This window comes from Lathamus discolor, chromosome 8, assembly GCF_037157495.1.
Source record: "Lathamus discolor isolate bLatDis1 chromosome 8, bLatDis1.hap1, whole genome shotgun sequence".
NCBI lineage: Eukaryota > Metazoa > Chordata > Aves > Psittaciformes > Psittacidae > Lathamus > Lathamus discolor.
The window spans coordinates 2175935-2195066 of record NC_088891.1 but is presented as its reverse complement, the minus strand read 5'-3'; the positions used below and the strand labels follow the sequence as shown (position 1 = coordinate 2195066).

The 19132-nt window shown below is 42.5% G+C and overlaps 2 protein-coding genes across 4 annotated transcripts in view; one reads left to right on the top strand and one right to left on the bottom strand.

The window, feature by feature from the left end:
* Positions 1-887: 887 nt before the first annotated feature.
* Positions 888-19123, bottom strand: AAGAB (alpha and gamma adaptin binding protein). The gene is made up of 10 exons (XM_065688184.1): positions 19013-19123; positions 13062-13252; positions 12595-12691; positions 11956-12045; positions 9551-9634; positions 5083-5165; positions 4564-4657; positions 3644-3748; positions 3100-3149; positions 888-2584 (listed from the first exon to the last, which is right to left on the bottom strand). Exons 1-10 carry the CDS (start codon positions 19083-19085, stop codon positions 2507-2509), a joined length of 945 nt encoding a protein of 314 aa, XP_065544256.1. The 5' UTR covers positions 19086-19123; the 3' UTR covers positions 888-2506.
* Positions 7474-19132, top strand: part of IQCH (IQ motif containing H) — a 70118-nt gene continuing 58459 nt past the window's right edge. Inside the window, exons 1-2 of one of the 3 annotated variants that reach the window (XM_065688176.1) lie at positions 7474-7736; positions 17484-17593. The gene's annotated coding sequence lies outside the window, so the exon portion shown is untranslated. Of the gene's footprint in view, positions 7737-16332; positions 16456-17483; positions 17594-19132 lie in introns of those variants that run through there. The other 2 variants (XM_065688177.1, XM_065688175.1) reach the window with 2 other exon arrangements.

Sequence of the window (19132 nt, the reverse complement as noted above, 5' to 3'; positions counted from 1 at the left end):
CGCGCAAGGGAGTCTTGCAGGTGTCATCCTCCCCCTTCACCAGGGCTGTACCTAAAGCTGAAAGGGCAGACCAGGACTGGAATTCCCTCCCAGCCCTTGGCTACCCTGGAACTGGGGAGCGTTGGGGCTCCAGATGGAAACCTGCTCACTGTGGGTGCTCAGGACCGGCAAGTCTGTAACCTGATCACAGCAATCCACGGCTGTCTGAGAAACACATCACTGTAATTCATTTGAACACAGTATTTCTGTAGCCTTCAGAGCTGAAAGTTCACAGCAAGCACTGGCATGCTTGGAGTTGGTCAGTTCAATTTGACTCTTGATTTATTGTATTTATAATGACCTAACAATTAATTTCCTCCGTGGTTTTGCCATTTATTACTGTGGCACAACAAGTGTTTAGGAAGGGAAAAACAAGTCTTCAGCTACCAAGAAACAAACATGGAAAACCATTCGCTACTTGGAAGGAACCCCCTTCAGTCCTTTGTTACAGCTCTGTGCTGGGGTTAGGATTCACAGCAAGGCCCGGAGCCATTCTCTATCATCCTGTTTGGAAGAGGTACCCCTGGGAGGTGTGTTCCTTTGAATGTCTCTATGTGTATCCCTGTAAAAGGAATATTTCTTCTTAGCAGAAGTACTCTGCTGTGGTGGAGACACTGCTCAGTCTTTGCATGAGAAATGCTTTCCAAAGCACTAACAAGGCTTCAGATCTATTTCTTGAGAGTTGAAAACGCTGCGGTGTTTTCCCAGCGAATGATTTACAACATTCCAAAAAAGCCTGTTATTGTATCACTGCTTAATCTTACAAGAAGAGGCAACGAATGTCAAGAACCACTGTGAAAGTGCTTTCAAAATGTAAAGCTGTCAAATAACTTCTGAGAGCCACTGTCTTGAGATCACCCAATTTATTGACATGAAAAAAACCAAGACATTGGAAAACTTAATTTTAGAATTCCTGAATAAGATTCCTTAATGTGGCATTTTCAGACTGGTAAAGAAATGGTATTGGGGGAAATACACATCATTTCATAGGGCAGGCCGGGCAAGCACCAGAGAAGGGCTGAAGGAAAGGAGAGAGGAAGGGATTTACCTTTCTTCTTTTCTTCCCCCACCAGCCTAATGCCTTCCTTCTTGTCTTCCACGTCCCTCGCATGTTTATACTCTCCAGTCAGTCTGTGGCTGTGTGCCAGTGCAGGAGATGACAATACTGTTGTCAGAAACTGTCATCAACAGATGACAGCATCTAAAGGGGCTTACAGGAAATCTGGAGAGGGGCTTGGGACAAGGGTCTGTAGGGACAGGCCAAGGGGAATGGCTTGAACCTGCCCAAGGGGAGACTGAGCTGAGCTCTTAGGCAGAAGCTCTTCCCTGTGAGGGTGCTGAGGCGCTGGCACAGGGTGCCCAGAGAAGCTGTGGCTGCCCCATCCCTGGCAGTGCTCAAGGCCAGCTTGGACACAGGGGCTTGGAGCAAGCTGCTCCAGTGGAAGGGGTCCCTGCCTGTGGCAGGGGTTGGAGCTGGAGGAGCTTTAAGGTCCCTTCCAACCCAAACCAGTTTGGGATTCTAATATATCCAGTCTGAAGACAAAGGAATCTTTCCTAAGCCCTGCTACCAGGAAGCAGCCAGGTGAGACTTGTTCTCTGGTGCTTTCTAATGAACGTATGAGAGCATAAGTATGTAATAAATGCATCAGGTCGCAGGGTGGGGGTTTTGAAATCACAGCTTTTCTCTAGGTATTCAGGACAATTCACCAGCAGGACTGTGCGTTCTGTTAGGCCTTGCAGGCCAAGCAGTGCAGAAGGTTTGGGCAGGGAACTTCACCCCTGGAACAGCAGCAGAAATCTGTCTGGCATTTAATCCCAAATTAAGCTTCTAATGGGAACCCCGGGAGTGTGGCACAACACCTGATTTCCCGGGAAGGACCATGTACTTACAGCCACAAACACAATTCAAAGCCTGGGGGCCATTTTTCATGGCTTTGGCACTCAGCAGGATTAACCTTGCAGCCTTGGCATGGCAGCCCACAACAGGGCACAATTCAGCAACTTTCTCTTCATGGCTCATATAAATCTGGTTTGTTTTAACTAGTAAGTCAGCTATAAAGCCACATAAAAACATCAAACAGGCCTACATCTAAAATGTTGAGTTCAGAATTAAGTACTCGCTTCACCACCAGCAGCCATATGTAGAGAGGGAAGCGGCAGTAAATCTGTTTACTTAAAACTCGAAAGAGGAAACAATAAAAATGTTAATTTGGGAAATGTAAACAGATTATTATTTCCTCTCAGTGCTCGTGTCGCCTTCCAGGATTCTCTCTGAGAGAATAAATGAACAGTCAGACAAAAGCACTGTAACCATTAGGTGTTGTGGAATGTGTGACTTACTACAGTGATGCGGAGAGTCCTTTAACCAAAGAAAGCAACTCAAGGTAAATGGGGCTTTCACAATGAACACTCATGGCAGGAAAAGATCCCTCCTTGAGGGCTGCTACAGTGCTTACAGCTACAGAACTCAGTTTTCTTCATCTGAGGAGAGACCTTCGATTTCATCTCTGTCTCCTCCAATTGCCATCCAGAATGCTTTGGCCACCTAAAAACAGCAAAAAAAAAAAAGATTTGAAAGGGGGAAAAATTCCCCTGAAGTGACTGAGATTTTGCATTTACCACGCAGAAAATAGAAGCTGAGCAGCAGCTGAATGTAGCAACCACGGTTCTAAGCACAATGCTAATCCTCTCTTAAGTGATGTCAGCAACACAGAGGTAATAATTTGCAGTTCTTGGAGGCACATCTGATACCAGCCCTGTACTAATTAAGGCATATTAAATTTTCCTTGAGCTCAAGGCTTTTCCATCAACTTAAGTGGAAGCTGCTTACACCCTCGGTGGCTGCAGGGCCTCATTGCACACATTCTGACAGGGGAAAGCCTCTTCCAGTGTTTCAAAATCCCCCATTTGTTATTCAGTTCTTGGGAGACAGGAGACAGTCTTCCTGGGACTGTGTGCTTTGTTCTTACTGCTCTGAACATAGGAACTCTACAGCAGTATTGCCAGCTTGGAAAGGAACACCCCAGTTTTAACAGATTCATCGCAATTTCAAACCCTCACCTTTTCTGCGTGTAGTTTCCTCTGCTCATGAGGCAACGTTGCAGCTTTATCTGTGGAAAGGAACAGAATTTTGCTGGTCACCCTCAGGAGTGAGCAGGCAGAGAAATGCCTCTTGCAGCTGGGTTTGGGGGAACACTCAAAAGCCAAAGATCATAAAAAACTAATCTGATTTAGTAAGAGCAATCACAGTTCCCAGTCACCAGAAAGCTGATGCTTCTGAGTGCACTGGATTTCACCTCTAACATCTGTTGCTTTGAACTGTGAGATTGGCAGGCAGTTCTAGAGCTTAAACCCGAGTCTTGTTACAGGTTTGTTTACAGGAAACCGTAGCATTAGTTCATGGCTGAACAAAATCAGTGTGACAGCAATCACCTGAGCAGTAGCTGCTTCTTTCACTATCAAGCAAAGGGCAAACAATGAAAAGATTAAACAGCCTCAGACAGGAGAACAGGAATTTGTCCAGGAGTCTCCCCAGCTCCCACACTGGCCCTCATGCCTGGGAGTGACTGGAATAGGTGACAGAGCTCAGAACCTGGCACGTTACCTTTCATTTCTTTCAGCTTTGAAAACAGCCTTTCAAAGTTCTCCAGGTCACCCTCTCTGGTGGTCAGGCTGGCCAGCTCCTGAATGTCCGTGTCTAACACAGGGTCTGAAACAAATGCATGCAGGTTGCTTCAAGGTAAGTTATTCCATTTTCTCAGCAGGTATCAAAGCCTTTCTGATGCACTCAATATTTTAACATCTGCAAAGCCCATTTGCAAATTCCAGCCCCACAGGAGCAAAAGAACCATTTAATTTACTGACTGTTCATACAGACAACTCACAGCATCATTACAGTGGTAATTAATTTTGATACATTATGCTGCAAGAGTGTTTTTGAGTTCATCCAATATTTAAGGTTTCTTGCTTATTATAAAATGATCTGTCTAGGAGCAGCCACGGAGTAAATTAAAGAGTAATGAGACTGCGCTTAGACCACAACTAACAACACTCATCTTTTAGAATGTCTCCACATAAAATGTGTAAGAAGGCCCCATCTCCTGCAATTATTTAGGGACCTGTAGCTCAAAACACTTGAACCTCTTAGGGCTGACCCAGGCAGAGCGTGCTTCAATCATTCACTTCCTGCTGGGTCAAACTGTAATGATTTTTCTCTGCAACCCTAAAGCTTGAAGCGTTATTCTTAGATGGATGTTTCTAGATATACACAATGTATGCGGTATGTGCATCAGGAAATGTTATCAAATGAGATCTGAATGTTTCCAGTGCTGCAGGGGCTCTGTCCCATCCAAACCTGGGCCTATTTTTATAAGGAGAACACCCAAACTCAGTAATGATACTCTACTGACTGGGGCAAGCACGTTTATCCCATACTTTTCACTGAGAAGAAGCCAGTGGCTTTCTGGGACCATCCCAGCCAGGGTGCCTGCTCCAATGTATCTGCCAAGCAGAAGAAGAGCGTACCTACAGTGCTGTCCATCTGTAGGTTGTTTGTGCTAGCTTCATCTTCCCTGTTGTCTGAACAGGATTCTTCCCTCTCTGCTGCTGCTGGATTCGGCTGTCAGGAAACAAACAGGTATTAGAGTACCCAATAATGCACCTACAAACATCAGCAGCAAATCAGGTGCTTCCTGTTTTGACTTCAAAAACTTAGTCTTTATCTTAAACTGCTGCTTACTGCAAAACCTGTACCATGCGTATTACGAAAACCCACTTTTGCAACACTCTGAATAGGTGCCGCATGAAGGTTTGCTATGGTAGGTTTGTTGCTTTTTAAATAACACCATCAAGTGATAGGGTTTGGTTTGCACAAAACACTGCTCTGGGGTATTAATGACAAACAACATGCACAACAGGCTGTGACCCATCCTTTGAGGAAGGAGGGAATAAAAGCAAGGCACCACCACACCAAGTGTGACAACAGGAAAAAGCAGCACAAGAAACAGTATGAGCAAAGAGTAAGAAATAGGAATTACTGTTTACTTCTGTATCTTGGCTCTCCTCTGACCTGATGCTACAGTTCGCACCCGCTAACGTGCTGAGAAGACCAAAGCCCTGGGTCCTGTCTGGAAACAAACCAGCAGTTAGTGTGACAGAAAATGCAGTGTTAATACGAACAGTAACTGACCAGATGGGATAGAGACTGTTTCAGGGAAGACACGCAGCACCCTGTGGAACTGTGTCAGTGCACTTGAAATTGTGTTTTCTCTGTTTTTAAACTATACTAACAACATTTACTGTGCAGTATTACCTACAGGGACTAGATGTGTACGGCACAAGAGATGTAAGCTCTTCTTATGTGAAGTCCATGCTCTGTTAGGATTTAGTCTGTCAATGGCAGCTCTCAAGATACAGAAGCAGCATTTGCTGTTTGCTAAGGCTCAGTGGACTGGGTTTCACTGTCCATGGGAAGCAGCGCTGGGTTTGTGGTTAGATACAGGAAATGCAACAAGTGCCTTTGCTTATACACGTCGTCAAAACAGGTTCAGCACTAGTGTAAATGCAAAGGCAGTTCTTAATATCTAAGTATCTAACTCAGAATTCATGGAAGGACCCAACCATCAAATCCAGTGTGTTTTCACACTGCAAAGTGTCTGCATCTGCTCACCCACTCTGTATTTCAATGGTGTTTTAAATCCAACCTAAAAACTCCCAGTGAATTCAAATGTTAAACTAAGCAATCATCAAAGTTAGTAGACTCAGGGCAGGATTTTTAAATTAAACTAAAAGTATAATAAAAAGCATTCTAAAACTTTAAAATATATGCAGAATCGATGATATGATGAAGGCTTTTTTCCTGAGCCATGTTTTCAGCTGGCCTTGCACTGAGTAGGGAATAAACTGCAGTTACACAAGGGACTGAGGAGGTTTTTCTGAAAATCTCTGTATTTTAGTCAACTAAGAAAGAACCAGCATGAAGTTACTGTACTGCAAACAGCCAGGAAAGTGACTTGTGCCAGCACAGAGATTAATATTAGTTTTTTTCCCTGAAAAAAAAAAGTGTTCTGAGTTATTCCCCTAATGACTAAGCTCTAGCCTCAAACGTTGAGGTGATGTCATGCTCATGCACTGTCCAAATTGACTTGCCATTTATACAAAATCTCATTTTGAAGAGTTGAATGTGTAACTGAAGCCATCAGCTCTCTAGAAAACATGTAAACACGTCTCCATTAGAGAATTACTAAGCCCTCATTTCCTGTTTAATAATCTTGACTGTGTACTTAGGCTAATGCGTGTCCTGTCCCAGTCCTCTCCCTCCCGCTGCCTCCAGCCCCCAGCAGGTATTTGTTTCAACTGGCTCTGTTTTATAGGGCTTTACTGCTTTAATAGATCACTCACCAGAGGTCTGGGAAGAAGTGAATCAGTCTAGCTGAAGGAATTGCCTTAAAAATGTTCGCTTACAAGACACGTGAAAGCCCATGAAGTCCAACAGCCAGCTAACAGGCAACTGAGCGATAAGACTGGGATTTCAACCCAAACCAAAGCAGCTTCCCCAGGTTTCAGCAGGCTGAGCAAAGAGCCGTCTTTTTGGGAAACTAAAGATGGACGTTCCGCCAGTGTCTGAGTCATCTAAGCTAGATTGGACATGGCCGTCCAGAGTGTACTTGAGAGAGAACGTTCCCGCATTGGCAGCGGGGTGGATGAAGTGATCTAATCATGCACCTCTTTTGTATCTATGATTAGAGTTCAGCCTGTACGGGAGAGTGGCCCCATCCCCACCACCACCACATACACAAGACCTCAGCCAGCATAATTGGAGAACACTGGCCCAGTTAGAAAGCACTAGAATCTCCAGCAGGGACCTCTGAAAAGCAGCTATTTGTTTCTGGACCCGTGGCTAGGGAGGCGGCAGACACAACACTTGGTTGCAGGCACACCCTCAAAAGCCTTCCTAAAAACGCTTTTTTATTGGATGTAAAAGTTATTTCAACTTCTGGGTGCAATTCAGGAAGTGGGTGATGCCTTACACAGTGTTCTGGCAGCATCAAAGCCAAATATTATCTCACTCCACTTATTGTAATAGGTGGTGGCTCCAAAATGATGGAGCCCATAGAGTTTCACAGGTATTGTTCATTAGTAGTCAGAGTTCTAGTATGCTGTGCTGTGAGCATGGCTCTGAGATTCATATATGCTTGTTTCATGGCAGAATGTTTTCTGCTGCCTTTATCTACTCTATAACCTGTTTCTAGTTAGAATGTGGTGATCCTAATTTCCGTATAAAATTGGAATGAAAAGATCAAAATTCATAATTTGTTTAAATAATGAAGTTTAGTCCCCCTAAACCAGGCTATTTTTTTTTTAAAGAGAGCCAGGCTTGTTCCTAGCCCCACCTGAGGTAACCAGCTCCAGCTGGGAGCACTAAAGCACCTATTTAAGCACGAAAGTAGCAAGAAGCCCCTTTTAAAGGCCAGTAAGTTGTTTCTCTTTGGTCAGTTAGCTTTGCTCTTGGGGGGACAGATAAAGACAACAGAAGTGCACTACCTTTGTCCGGGCAAGATGTTAAGTGAAGAACTGCTCATCTTCTTCTGCATAAGAGGAAGAAAACCACCTGGTTCTCAGGCGAAGAGCTCTGAGGCCTGGAGAACCAACAGCTTCATACCAATACCAAAAAGGAATTGCTCTCTGGAGATTCTCAGGTAAAACTGCTTCGTTTTCTTTTACCAGAGATAATACTGCTTTATTTGGTATTAGCTGATGTGAAAATGCTTGTAATTCAACTACATTATATTCATTACCTATTTTTATGAATCGGTGAGAGATGAGTGTATTTAATGGTTATAGAAGAAAATCAAAAGGTCAAGACTTTTCTTAATAGCTGTGTGAAAAATCTGCTTCCCAACTTAAGAATAATTCTCAGTGTTTAAGGTAAAACACCTTAAATTACTATGGCTTTAACACTTGTACTTGAAAAAAGTCATTTCTGCTCTGTCTGTAAATGTAATTCTCATACAAACAGAAGTAAGGCAGTGCTGTAACACTGGCTGTTTGGAAGGCTACACTTAACAGTGCTATAAGCATTTACTGCTACACAAATATGTTATGTTCTATGAAAGATCTTCACATGAAGTTTCTAAATGGCCAGCCGGTAGAGGTAATTCAGCAGGAAAAGCTGCAGTGTGATTTACATGGCAGCCAGTTTCCAGGATCAGGAGGAAGCTGAAAGCAAAAGATATGTTACAGGTCGTAAAAGGTTTTATTTTAAGTAAAATGAGCTCAACAGCTTCCCTTTGAAGGCACATCCAGGCTGCAAAAACTTCCAAATATAGCTCCCTTCCTGAGGGGTTTGTAGCAATCTGCATCAATGCTGAGCGGTTCCTGCACTGTGGAGATAGAAAATGTGGATTTCCAAGGAGTCTGACTTTTACAGAACAAACTAATGAGGCACAGGAATTTCCTCGCTGAAGACCTGAATATGTGACTAACTTCTGTCCTTGTGAAATCTGTCAAATGCAGGAAACGTGCCATTAAGGGAACTGTTTTAGCACTAGTGAGAGAACCTCACACCATCTCAAATGGTCACCTACTGCTTTACAGTGGGTACCTTAAGTTAGAACCCACCTGAACATCATTCTGATGGGTATGAGAAACACTCAAAAGGCTACGTAAAGGGAAGAAAATGAAAGAAGATTTTTGGTTTAGTAGTTCTCATCCCAGCTCTGGTGAGTCCCAGGAACCATCCTGCAGTTAAAGGAATTAACAGAAGCCTCTCGGCACTCAAAACCATTACATAGTTAAAAGATGTAGGAAGGAAGAAGCCCTAACAGTGGGAACTTGTGTATCGGGGCGCAGTCAGACATTGGAAGGTTGCTGGTGGGATGAGGCTTTGTGAAACAAGAGATGCAAGGACAAGCACTGGTTTTTGCACTGTTTCCGGAACATTCTGTGGTTTCCATGTACTTGAGTGGGATTTTCTGTAGGGAATACAGTCCTTGCAATGCGCTTAATATGTCCTTCAGTAGATACCTGAAATCACTTCTTTGCCAATCTCAGTCCTATTTCAAAACAGTATGTTGTTAAACTGTAACTAATTTGGAATGTAACACTTCTCCCTGTATCAGTTCTTAGGCCAGGCTGATAATGATGAGCTACTTCCTGTTACTTGTTGCTAGAGTATGAAGGAACAAGCTTTAGTTTTTCATTGAGTTAGTGAGTCTTTAACTCAAGTTACTGGTAGAGAACAAGTTCAAGTACAAAAGGAACATGAACAGATGCTGAAATAGGAATAAATTCCACCCACTGCCTGTATGTTTCTCTGTGCGTCAAGGGACAATGAAAGCAATACCTGAAACCCTATTATTCCATGTGCAAACTTGAAGAGTGCTGTAATTCTCTTTGTACTGATGCAGTGGCAGCAGTACTGTAACTGCTCAATTTAAACTCCTGCCCAAAATTGTAAGGCCTCTAGGCCTTGTGTTCTCCAGAACTGATGTAAGAGGAACCTGTTACATACCGCTCTTCATGACTGCATTGGACCACACGTTGGCGTTCAAGGCTTGTACAATTCTTTTCACTCCAGTGGACTCTGGAAAGTCATCTAAACCGAGAGAGAGACATTGCACTCCTTAGACCAAAACCCATTACATGTCTGAAAGTAAGGAGCTGTGTGTCTGAATCCCTGTCCTATCTTTTCACAGTCAATATAAATCACTACTTCTGTTAAAAACCACAGATTACTTGCCTTTGCTTCATGAGAGACCAAACAAATCTACATTAATGCATCACTTCTTGGTCGGTACTTCCATGTACTGTGAGCTCAGCCTTTTGTAGAGAAATCTAAATGCTCAGTGGGGTTTTGTTAAATATTTAGTATGAGGCCCACATGGTTCAGTAACCTGTAAGTAAATTTAATAGTGATAGTTTTAAGTTGCTGTTAAAAGCAAGGCATTTTTTACCCCAAGTTCTTTGAGAATGCTGTATGGCATAACAATAGATGCTAGAATTACTTTTCCCTCATTTATGAAGGAAAGAACTTTGGTTAACCATCTAAAAAAGGTGCAATGCTTGTTACAAATGATCATTGTAAAGCCATACCCACATCTAACTCCAAGTTTTCCAGTAATCCTGTGCATTACAGTAACTGGAAAGACTTGGAAAGCATTATTAGGACTAGTACTTATTTACTGAATAGCTCTGACACCACTTTGTATAAAGTCATTTTTCCATTTCCTCAGTTTAGTCAGCTTCCCATATTTGTGCAGGTCTCACAAAGCAATAGGGGAAGAAAACAAACAAACCCTTTGGATACAAAAATGTGATTGCTTAAAAATGAACTTCCTCTAAGGATGACTCAGGGACAGGTGCAATCATTGAAACTGCCCTTAAAAATGAATTTAAAGCTGTCTCTGACCCCTCGGATCAAGTATTTTGCCCTCTGATACTGCTGTTGGGTTCCATATCAGAGTCATTACCAGGAGTCTCAGTTTAGAGGTCTTGTCCTTACTGCACAAACAGCTGTTTGACAGTCACAGCAAGAGCTGTGGTTTATTTGTGATGAGCTGCCAGAAATGTCAGACTTTTTAAACAGATAATGGCCCAGTATGTTTACTGCATTCACTCTATCTTCTAGAATTCATACAGTGTGTTTATGGGGTAAATATGTTACTCACTGGAATACTCTTCTCCCTATGCACCAGCGACCATATTAAATATCCAGGAAAGAACATATCATAGAAAAGAATCATAGAATAGTTAGGGTTGGAAAGGACCTTAAGATCATCTAGTTCCAACCCCCCTGCAATACTCCAAACATTACAATCCTGACTTGTTATTCCTCCTATTAGTTCCATTAAGTGGTAAGTAGCTTGTTCTTTACAACAGTTACTCAACAGAAAACTAACTTGACTTAATGTTAGCATTTCCTTTTAAAGCACTTCTAAGGGATATCCCCTTCTGATTTTTCTGGTTTCTATAGATCAGAAGTGTTCTATACCCCCTATTTGACTAACAAAGTCCCCCAAAAAAATGCACTTTTAAAGACATGGTGGGGAGAGAAGGAGCATTCTTGGCCATCCAGGATACAATTTGTATCTAGGCACTTGCAAGGGGAAGGGGTGGGACTTGTGTTCTAGTTTACGACTTAGACTAAACTCTTGCTGGTGATAGCTACATACTTAGTGAACCTGAAATAGCGCAAATGTTGGTGACTAATTCCACTGAGGCCTGGAAATGGAGTCGCTTATCTCATTCTGGTTCTGTAGAGGTAAGATGTAAACACTGTCTTTGTATCGCTGCAATGAGGAGGTTGGGCTGATGCTGATAAGGCTGTCAGGAAGCGCACAGTCACTTTTCAGGAGTGGAACATCACACATCACACTTGTGACTTGGATGGGTTTTTTCAAGTTATAAATGTACGGTCAGCCAGTGATTCTGAAACTGGTTTATTTCCTGTGTAACAGCATATGGTCTTCTGAAGTGTTTTTAACAATCTCCTTTTCAGCCTGTCATGTCACCATCAGAATTACTTCTCTTAAGCACAACAGTTTAAAGCTGGTGGGTTTTTTTTTAAAAAGGCAAAGAATTTTCCTGCCCTGGATCCTGTTCTTAGATTTATTTCCAAAGTGGAATATGATCAATACAGTCCTAGGATTGGTGCCAGAAAAAGGAGCAGATATTATTTTTATGTAGGTGCTACATAAACAGCAGCTGTATTTGGGAGGAGACAAATGGAATTTCTTGGAGGAAATAACCTCCTCCTCCTCCTGACCTTTTCTAGCTGAGGCTAAGCCTCACCAACTGGGAGCATTCCATGCTGTAATCATGTAGCACATAAATAAAGTTATGCCCCTTGCAATTGTTCAGGAGATATTTTGGTGTGCTTTTTCATTCTAAAAGTTAAAAGAGAAGTAGCAGTCCTACCATCTTCATCAGGCAGTTCCTCAGGGCTAAGTTCCACCAGTTCAAAGCCGTGTTTGATGCACCATTCTTGAGCTTTCTGTCTGTTAACACCTGAAATTGGGAAACAAAAATGCATAGTGAAGATACACATTTGAGACTAATACCAGTAGTTGAATATTCAGCTACGTTTTATTCCTTTAAAGTCGTTTGCTCATTCTGGATTGTATGGGAAAACAGTATATGGTAGCTGGTGTGGGTCCTCCAATTTTGAATTTGATTCCAAAAGGCTTCCGAAAAGCAAAAAATTGGTTTTGGGTTTTTTTTTTTTTTTTCACAATTACCATAAAATCAAATGACTTTGCAGTGGATACTCAAAGGGGTGTGTAAGTGAAGTGCCACAGTGAATGAAGGCCATTAACTCCAGGTTTAAAGCTGAAATCAGTTAGAGGGACATACCTGTACCTTACAGCTTGCTGTTGTGTTGCATATACTGATGTAGAACCAAAGCAAACCTGTATTCCTGGTCATAAGAGTAACCTGACTCAATCAAATCTTAGAGCTCAGTCTTGCACTGATATTTTGAGAAGCAATTGTGTTAATTTAACTAGAAAATGAATCATTATATGCAAGGTTAATATGGAACTTCTGTGGGTTTCATACCATTTTCAGATACTCTGTTACAAACAAGGATCATGACTTCCGGTAACCATTCTTCTGTCAAAGTAAGCCATTCAGAGACATTATCAAGTCCAGATTTCTAAAGGAGAAAAACCAAAGTTACTTGGAATACAGACTCAAATCCTTTAGATTTTTAAACTAGTTTTAAATCATTATTAGAATAAGGAAATATGCTAGAAGTAGTTGGAGATGGTGGGAAAATTTGCCTAACCACTGGCACAGCTGCATCCCCAAAACCCTCCCTTCCACCTGGAGTATAATAGTAAAAGGAAAGAAAACAGTTTCAGTTGTTAGCAGGAATAATTTAACATTGATCTACTGACAATTAAGTACAACAGCCTAAAAGGAATGGATGGCACAAGATGAAAGAATGTAATTTGTGGTTAGCACTGTGATAAGGCAACTATATCATACAGGTAAAGCAATATAATGAAGCAGAAGAGTCTTACTATTGTGCTGTCGAAGTACACAACAAATGCTTGCACTGATTCAGCAATATCTGCAGTAACAAGAAATGTGTTTGGTACTACACACAGGTGAATATCTGCAGAGTAATACTTATTATCTATTGTCCAGGGGTAAAACTTCACTCTTCCACTTGTAGTTGCTCCCACAGTAATGTCATCTTTTCCTGTGATACCTGTATAAAAGGAAATGAATGAGATGGGTGATAAAACCAGCATCAAGAGAACAGTTTGTGCAGAGAAGCTGGTAGAATGCCAGTACAGAGCTGTCTTTTCTTACTCTAATAAACCAGTATATGTTTAAGATCCTTAGAAATTCCACCTCAATCTACTCTGTGCTAGAGTTCATTACTTACCCTTCAAAAGAGTTTATTGTCTGGCTCTCAAAATAAAAGGTGGTATAGATGCTCTTCAGAAACAAACCTTTTTCCTGGAAATACCTTTTAATGTGTTAGCCTCAAACCCGCTACCTGTAAACAGGATGTATGGAGACAATACCTAAACTTTATTACAGCAGAAACAAACCCTGCATGTTCATTCAGATGTAAAGAACTGCTTGACTGTGACCAAAACCTGAAGGTAACTAATGAGAAAACAAAGCAAGTTACTACAATTGAGTTGTAATTCCCATTAAATTCCATGTAGGAGCTCGACAATTAAAATCCAAGGCAGTGCTTTGATAATGTGATGTTAAACACTGCCCTTTGTGTGCTGGGAGCAACCCTCAGGTTGCTCATGACAGCCACCTGGTGGAGGTGAATTATAGTTTGCGGCAGAAGATCCCATCCATACCTTGCCGGAACGGGCAGAATATCTTGTTCCAGCTGGACAAACTTAAAGACCCTTTAAAGCACAGGTCAGTTGTATAGAACTGAGCCAGCTAGAATTGCTTTGGGCATCAAGAGTTAAAGAACAGAAATATATGGGGGGGTTCAGAGATCTTAAAGGTTAGCTTTTGAAGGTACTGAGAAACAGTTCCTGGAGATGCTAGAACAGGCTGTTCCCCAAGTAGGGCCACAAGAAGCTAAGAATAAAGGAGGCCATAGAAATTACTGAAACCCAGAAAATCAGTAATGAGACTTGGAAAGCCAAAGGGGGTAGGAGAAGAGGGTGAGCAAAGGAAGTCTGTTCAAAAGGCACTGCAGTGAAGTGAGCCACCCTAGCAAGAACACAAAAGGAAAGAACTTGCAGAACGATTTTCAAAAGCCAGTATGAAACAACTTTCACATTTGCTTTGGAAGTGGTTATTTTTCCACCTCACAAAAGAGTTCATGGACAAATTTCAGCCTCAGAGTACTGCTAGGAGAATGAGGACATGTCCCATTTCCTATTACATGCCACTGGTTCCTGTATTTTAAGCAGTTGTCTTTCATCCCATTGTGCTTCTGATGACCCATCATTCATCCAAAGAGATTTTGCCGATCCCCTGTGGAATTTCTCTCCCAGTCAAAATGTACGTTGCACACTAACCTCGAAGGGCTGCAGGGAACCTTCTAAAGGCTTCAGCCTTGTTATGCCTTAGCCTGCATGAAAGGCTGTAACAAATAACTGCAAAGCAGCCTGATTACTCATGGCAGGAAAGTAAATGTAGTTTGGGTATCTTGTAAATAGTTCTCTGCCACAAAAAGTCTCTTAAACCATTAGGTTTTGCCCTTTAAACAAGCAGAGACTACAAAAGAAATACACACTACAACTCAAAGCAAGTTGTCAAGGATATAGTCTGTGTTGGAGCTAGTTTAAAGGATTACATTTGCCACCTCCAGATTCCAGAAATTTCTTTCCAGGACAGCCTGTGTTTTAATATAAAAGAAGTAAATTCAGAGAGAACACTTTAATATCCTCTAAATCAGATATGAATCACAATAAACCCCATCAAGTTCTATTTGCATACAGAATAAACTTGTATAAAATTAATCTGGCAAGAAGGAGGTGGCTTGTCAACCCTATCTCTAACAGAGTTGGAGTTACTCACTTTTAATTTTAAACTCCTCAGCCATTGAAAGTGTCAGTGGTTTGCCATGCAAAGAGCCTGGAAAACCAACTGAGTCACTCTGTGACCACAACAGTAGGCAGGCCTGCTGGGCTGCCTCAATTAGCTTGCCTTTTCATAGGGCAGAAGTGGCTTGTCTGGATGACAGGAATGCAAACAGCCTCCAAATGCAGCACCACTAAAGAGTACTAAAAAGATGCATGGAAAAGTTCATGCCACAAAAGAACATTGCTTAGTGTCACTCAAAAACATGATTTAGAGTTCAAGGTCCTCCAACAAATACTTCACTTACTAATGCTGGACACTTACTTTACTGAAATAACCTTTATAGTCTTACCAATAAGTGCTGATGTGAATTAAGACATTCCTGTACTTGTGTCCCACACTTGCGTACAAAAGCACTTTGGAGCAATAGAAGCTTCCAAATTTACAGTGAATTACTTGAGGACAGGGACCAAACAAGACAATTTCTAAGCCAGCTCCAGTATCAGCCTCGGTTATAACCTGGCAAGGGTGCTATTCACCCGTGCAGTCTCCAAAGCCCCTGTACTAACACCCACCTATACCAGGATCACCACATTTCTTGGACATGGACAATTCTCTTCTTCCAGTTTATCCCAGTCCACGATTCACTTTGCCCATTTTCTACCAGAAAGCCATTTAAGAACAAAACAGCAACTGGCATACGAGATCAGTGCATGGCTCAGTCCAGTAACAGATAGTGACTGGTGGTGTATGGCTCACTCCAGGCAGTCAGTCACCAGCTTTGGTTTTTCAGAAAGCTCCTTGGTTGTGTCCCTTCCTCACTCAGCAGTATCTGTAATTTCTAATAATGTGGACAAAATTCTGACCAATGCTTTTGGAAACTCAGTTATTTACATGTCTGATCATTTCACTGACTTAAACTTGCTGACTTTTAACTTTATGACCTTCCATATAGACACGATAAATTAAACAACGATTCAGAAGACAAGGAAGAGGGCACGGCAAAACTGTAAACCCCAACATCCATTCCCTTTTTGTAACACAGAGGCTCAGTGTTCTGCCAGTGCAAGGCAGCAAATCCTTTTGAAAAGGGAGAACTGGAGACCAGAAGGGACCTTTCTTTAAGAGAATTGAACAATAATCAAAGACCCAGATGTCGATCTCTTGCTTCTTGCAGCAGCGTTCCCTTTTCTCTAATACCCAACTGACATTTAAGCGCTTTGGCTATATTGTGTGTTTAATAGCAGTATCTTTTTCAGAACCATGACAACTCCTGTTTGAAGGGGTGTTTTCCAAAGGAATTAAGGTATTGATCACTCTTTCTTGTGTTTTCCAGATTGAATACATACTGTAAGAACATAATTCAGTCTTCTACGAAGCCCTAAATGATTCTAAGTCCCCTTGGTAGGTACACCAAGTAGTTCTCCCATTCTGGGCCTTGAGAGCCACCTGGTGGAATACACCATAAAAAATACTCCTGCAAATTATACAAGGAGTAAAGAGACACAAGAAATATGCTATGGGGGAGAAGGGGAGTCCTAAACAGTCAAAAAAGAGGGGAGAGAGAATCACATCAGACAGTATTTACCTATTTGCCAGCATTATTAAAAACTGAATTGTTTTCTGTTTTAATTTGGGATAAATACATCTGAAAGAAAAGCCAGTCCCATTTTGTGCATTTTAAACAGCTTTGTTTTGTCACAGTATCTCATCAATAAGCATTCAGGGCATCCTATGGAAATGTGAACGAATTAAAGTATGTCTAGCAAATATTCTTCTCATCCTCAAGCTATTTCCCACTTAACAGGATGAGAACACTGGGAAAAGCCTTGTAATTAGCCTGGAAAGTTCTGGCAGGCAGCAGGACAGATCAGTTCTCATACACCTCCTAACAGTGAATGCTCCAAGCAGCGTCTTTCTACTTATAAGACGGGTTTTCCTACAAAGAGCACGTACCAGAGAAATCAACACAGTGGCGAAAGCAGTGATGATACCCGTTTCATTTCATGTTTCTGGTACAGACTCAAAACCCAGCTGCTCTATGGACCCTACCATCAACACAGTATTTAATAGCACATTTAACCAAATATATTGTATCTCAGTGTACTGCGTCAGAGGTGCTGATACAACGGCCCCGATCTCATCATTGAGCTCTAAACCATTACTAAATAATGTCTTTAATCTGGTGTGACACTTTCATGCAGTAAAAGCACACGTTCTGAGAACTACACCAGCATTTTGCTTCCATCCACCAAACCCCTTCAGCCAGGCCAGCCAGAGCTGCCTTGGCCTTATCAGTATATCCTTGAATGTTTCACAATGTTTGTTCTGCTTATTCTTCTGGAGCTGATCTGATTTCACTTGTTATCTAAAGCAGAAAATTAAATTCTTGTGGTATTTATTTTAGTAAATCATCATGTTTTTTTTTTCAGGAAGGTTTTAATGTCTTTTGTGAAACGACCCAACCAGAGGACACACACAAGACTACCTGTAAGGCTCCAGTTTTGGTACTGAAAAACAGTGGAAGAAGAGACATTTAAAAGTGAGTACTAGTTTAAAAAACCTGAAGTTTTAAGACTTTCTTCTGTGAAGCTTTTTATTCATCTTCCTTTTTTACTTATTTCACAATAAAAAATAACCCAAGAAAACTACAGGAACCTTGAATAATACCTTACAATTCACTTATCCCTCCCTCAAAAATAAGCAATGACCGATATAATATTCTTTGGTATGGAATGCTTAAATAATTCAGTATCAACCCAGCTGCTGTGACAGAGCAGCCTCTGACCGCAGAGCTGGTGCTGTTATTCTTGGTTCAAAATGTGGTTTAATGAAATGAAAGGAGCCAGTCCCCGGGGGCTGCCCTGTGCTTTAGGAGGTCCCAAGTAAGATCTTACTCAGACAGCTGAGAGCAGATCCAGAGGAGGAGGTATGGTGTTGGTAAGTTGCACATATCAGGATGCACATCAAACCATTTGAGACAGCTCCCTAAAAAGCAAGGCTGTACTAACAAGTTGCAACGGCAAAACCACAAAGATTTAAACAGCCTTTTCCTGGAATCCCCCTGATTTTACAATTGCTAAAAATTCCACCAGAATTTTCTCTACTTCAGGGCTCACTCTTTTTTAGGCCATAAAAATGGGAACTGGGTGCCCAGAAAAGCACTTCCTCTGGAATGAATTCTATGCATGTGATACAGAGTAACTGTAACCTACAACTGTAATAACTGCAGAAAGGAAGGGGTTTAGCTTTCCCTTTCTTTATGCTTCTGCACTGGGGCAACGAATAGTAACAGTATAATGCATGAAAGCAAGAGACCTTTATAGAGTTCAGACTATACGCACTGGACGATGCTTAAGGTCTAATGCAGCCTGTTCGCTCCATAAATAGAAAGTCGAAACCAAAGGGATGGTATTTATCCACCTCTTCTTTTTCTCTTGCCTATACTCCTGAGCCACTCTGGTGTCCCCCTTGTTCTTGGGGCCATGTGGGCCACGGACCTGTCCCAGGGGCTGTTGTGCTCTCCAGGTGAATGGCCAGCGGCAACCCTGACGGTCTCATGAACCTGTCCTTCCTTGTTCTACAAAGTACTATTCCTGTTCACCCCAAGGCAATTCTCGAATTATCTAGTCCGGGTATAACTCTAGACTGTCGATTCTCATCTAGAACTGGGCCAATGGAATGTGGGGTTTCCTTTTCTTCCTCAGTTGCGGTGGTACTGCCTGCTGCTTGGTACGGAGGGCCCAGAACACAGCCTGCGCTCTGCACCACCTCTCTTGAACCGCCTATTCCCTTAAGGCACTCGGGAGGCCGCTGGCTCCCTCCTCAAGGCAGGCGGTTAAACGCGGCAGGCCCAGGGGCCGGTGGCCGCGCCGAGGGGAGCAGAGCAGCCCTCGGGGCTCCTCGTGGCGCGGGTGGCGGTGAGGGGCTGCCGGGCCCGGGCCCCGCGGCGGTGACTCACGTTTGACGAGCTCCTGGGCCGCGAAGCCGGCGGCGCAGCTGGTCACCAGCGCCAGCGGCCCCTCCGCCGCCATGACGCCCGCCGCCGCGCCCCTTCCGGCACCGCCGCTACCACACAGCG

What these genes read in the sequence shown, in the direction of transcription:
- AAGAB (XM_065688184.1), bottom strand. Translation starts at nt 19,085, where the DNA reads ATGGCGGCGGAGGGGCCGCTGGCGCTGGTGACCAGCTGCGCCGCCGGC. An exon ending in TAACAGAGTATCTGAAAATG is followed by an intron (nt 12,046 to 12,594) that starts GTATGAAACCCA and finishes TCCCAATTTCAG; the next exon opens with GTGTTAACAGACAGAAAGCT. An exon ending in AAAGCTGAAAGAAATGAAAG is followed by an intron (nt 3,150 to 3,643) that starts GTAACGTGCCAG and finishes TCCTTTCCACAG; the next exon opens with ATAAAGCTGCAACGTTGCCT.